This window comes from Perkinsus marinus, assembly GCF_000006405.1.
Source record: "Perkinsus marinus ATCC 50983 genomic scaffold scf_1104296944230, whole genome shotgun sequence".
NCBI classification, from domain to species: Eukaryota; Perkinsozoa; order Perkinsida; family Perkinsidae; genus Perkinsus; species Perkinsus marinus.
The window spans coordinates 1-2,572 of record NW_003211496.1 but is presented as its reverse complement, the minus strand read 5'-3'; the positions used below and the strand labels follow the sequence as shown (position 1 = coordinate 2,572).

Sequence of the window (2,572 nt, the reverse complement as noted above, 5' to 3'; positions counted from 1 at the left end):
AACTCCGACCAACTAACAACACACGCATACTATGAAATGGGGTTCCATAATGCTTACTGCGTCTTGTAACTCTCCGCCTTCCATGCCGCTAGGGCAGCGACATGGCGACGTTGTATGTCTTGGTTCACATGAGTCAACTGTAGATCTTCTCCCAAGGAGGGTAGGTTGGCAGTGAGGAGATTGGTTATCGGCATGGTAACTTATGAAAAGCTCCTACGGGGGATCATGGAGCTCTATCCTTGTTGATAATCCCGAACCAATCATGGAAAATGAACGAGTATTTGGATATCCCTGCATCGACAAGGATATCCAATAGGTATACCCGCATCGACAAGGATATCCAATAGGTATCCCCGCACTGACGGGTGAAAAAAATCCGGGGACGTGGGGCAGATTGACACATGAAAGTATCGTATTAGGATGATTAGTTAAGTAGGTTATGCTACCAAGCTATTCTTCGAGAGGTCCCCGTTTCGTACCCCGTTCAGCTCTCGCCCACAATCCCTCACAGAGGGGTCCGTAAGGCTGGTTGCTACATATGGCTGTTGACGGGATGATGATGATCATCATGATGATCATCCCACGAGGCCCCAACGTGTAAGTGCCAGTAGTAAGACGGATCCCGCCAGTAAGGTGACTCCATAGAGTGAAGTGTGGGTGGACAGCTGGCAGTGGCATGAAGAGGACTTATAATGGATTTTACTGCGAGATGGGAGGTTTTTCGCGTCTTTTCCCGTGTAAAACGCCGATTACTCGGAGTTTTTCGCGTTTGTCGCGAAATGCCGGAAATGTTTTACGTGAAATGTGGTCATTTGTCTGGTGTAATTCGCGAAGTGTTTTCAATTCACTTCACATCGCGAATATCACGTTTTTCACGTGGAGTATTACGCCACTTCGCGTAAAACGGGTGAAACTCCATTGGCATGTTGAAAGTAGACGCAATTTAAACGGCTAAAACTGATCACTCGAGAGTTGATGTGCAGCGATGCGAGCCTAACTAAGCCGTGTTGGACTATAAACTCACACATACACCACTAGTATGAACTCAACAATCACATATTCAACAACATCATAACAACAACGACAACCATAGTAATAATGATAATCATGAACAACATCATTTCTCAGTTAAAGCACGATAACCCTTCCAACTCCTCGGCGGAGTACACCCATAAGACTGTATAAATTTCAGGAGAACCATGCTCGGCCCATCCTCATAACCAAGAGCCTCTTTAGTCTCATTTAAAATCTTTGCCGCTTTTTCCCACTCCCCGGCTTCGTAATTTTTATACGCTTTACCAAATTTCGTCAGAAATTCTTCCGTGAAAATTTTTCGGACCAAAATTAGGTCTTCGTCTTCTTCCCATAAATTTGCAACAACAAAATTTTCATCCCATTTTTTCGCTTTCCTTGTTTCTCGTATTTGTCGCAATTTCGACTTTTTTATTAGTCTGTTATTAATCCCAAAAAATGACGGCGTTGCAAATGCCCCCGAAATACTCCCAGTCCTTTTTCGAGTGGCACTTCTTGTTTTCTTTCTTTTCATAATATCCATAATCCTCACATTATAATCTACCAAACTGCCATTACTACTTACAAACGAACCAAATCTTCCCAACGTGAAGTCACCCAAATTGCTTCTCGCGAGACTGCTAGATCGCGAGATGGCATTTCTCAAGTTGATATCCATTTTTTCAAGATCAGCCACCTCCAATGATTGAACATCAATATCAACGGTGTACAGCCTCACCGGGACTTTCGAACCCTTCACCATAACATTATCAATTACTCTGCCATATTTCCTCATATTTTCCGAACACATATTTCTAATCAGAGCCTCTGAACATAAAATATTCGTCCCGTACTGTTTTGTCGCTGCTGCCAATCTGCTAGCCATATTCACATTAGGTGATAAATAACTCGCGTCAATTTTAAACTTTGAACCAATCGCGCCTTCGATCGCCCATCCAACATGCAAGCCAAAACCCATACTAACCTTATACGCATCTCCCAGCCTTCCGAATAGTCCCGGATGATTCCGATATTCTCCCAATACTGGTGATTTATTTATCGCTACCAAAATTTTCACGAAAGCCATCACTGACATATCGGCTAATTTTTGCCGTTTTTTCGCAATTTCCGCATCCATTTCTTCCACTTCAGAGCTCGGTAGCCGCCAAACCATGAGAAATGCTTCTCCTAAATTTCTATTCGCAACTCCGTGAAAATCATCAACTATACCATGTACGATCTCCCCAATCTGAGTCGAATTGCAGCGATGCTTTTCGTCAAGATTTTTTATGCAACCATCACATTATCTTTTAAATGTACTGCCCAAATTTAAGAAAATAACTCAAAAAAATCCTTAATTTGGCGAAATTGCGAAAAGTTCAAAAAACTTGGAAAAAAAATCCCCAAAAAATTCAAAAAATCCACTGCTTTTGATTTAGTTTTAATCCAGTTTTCTTCCCCAATACGAAAAAAACACAAAAAAAATTCCGCAAAAATTCTCACCAAAAATCATACCCAAATTTTCTTACTACCTGATTCACAAATATCATTATATCATCTT

The 2,572-nt window shown here is 41.6% G+C and overlaps 1 protein-coding gene across 1 annotated transcript; it reads right to left on the bottom strand.

Moving 5' to 3' along the window:
• Nucleotides 1–1,619: 1,619 nt before the first annotated feature.
• On the bottom strand, nucleotides 1,620–2,260 carry Pmar_PMAR015401 (conserved hypothetical protein; the record flags this gene model as incomplete). Its single annotated transcript, XM_002780664.1, has 1 exon — nucleotides 1,620–2,260. A coding segment is annotated over one exon (641 nt), but the record flags the coding sequence as incomplete, so codon positions are not given.
• Between the last annotated feature and the right edge of the window lie 312 nt (nucleotides 2,261–2,572).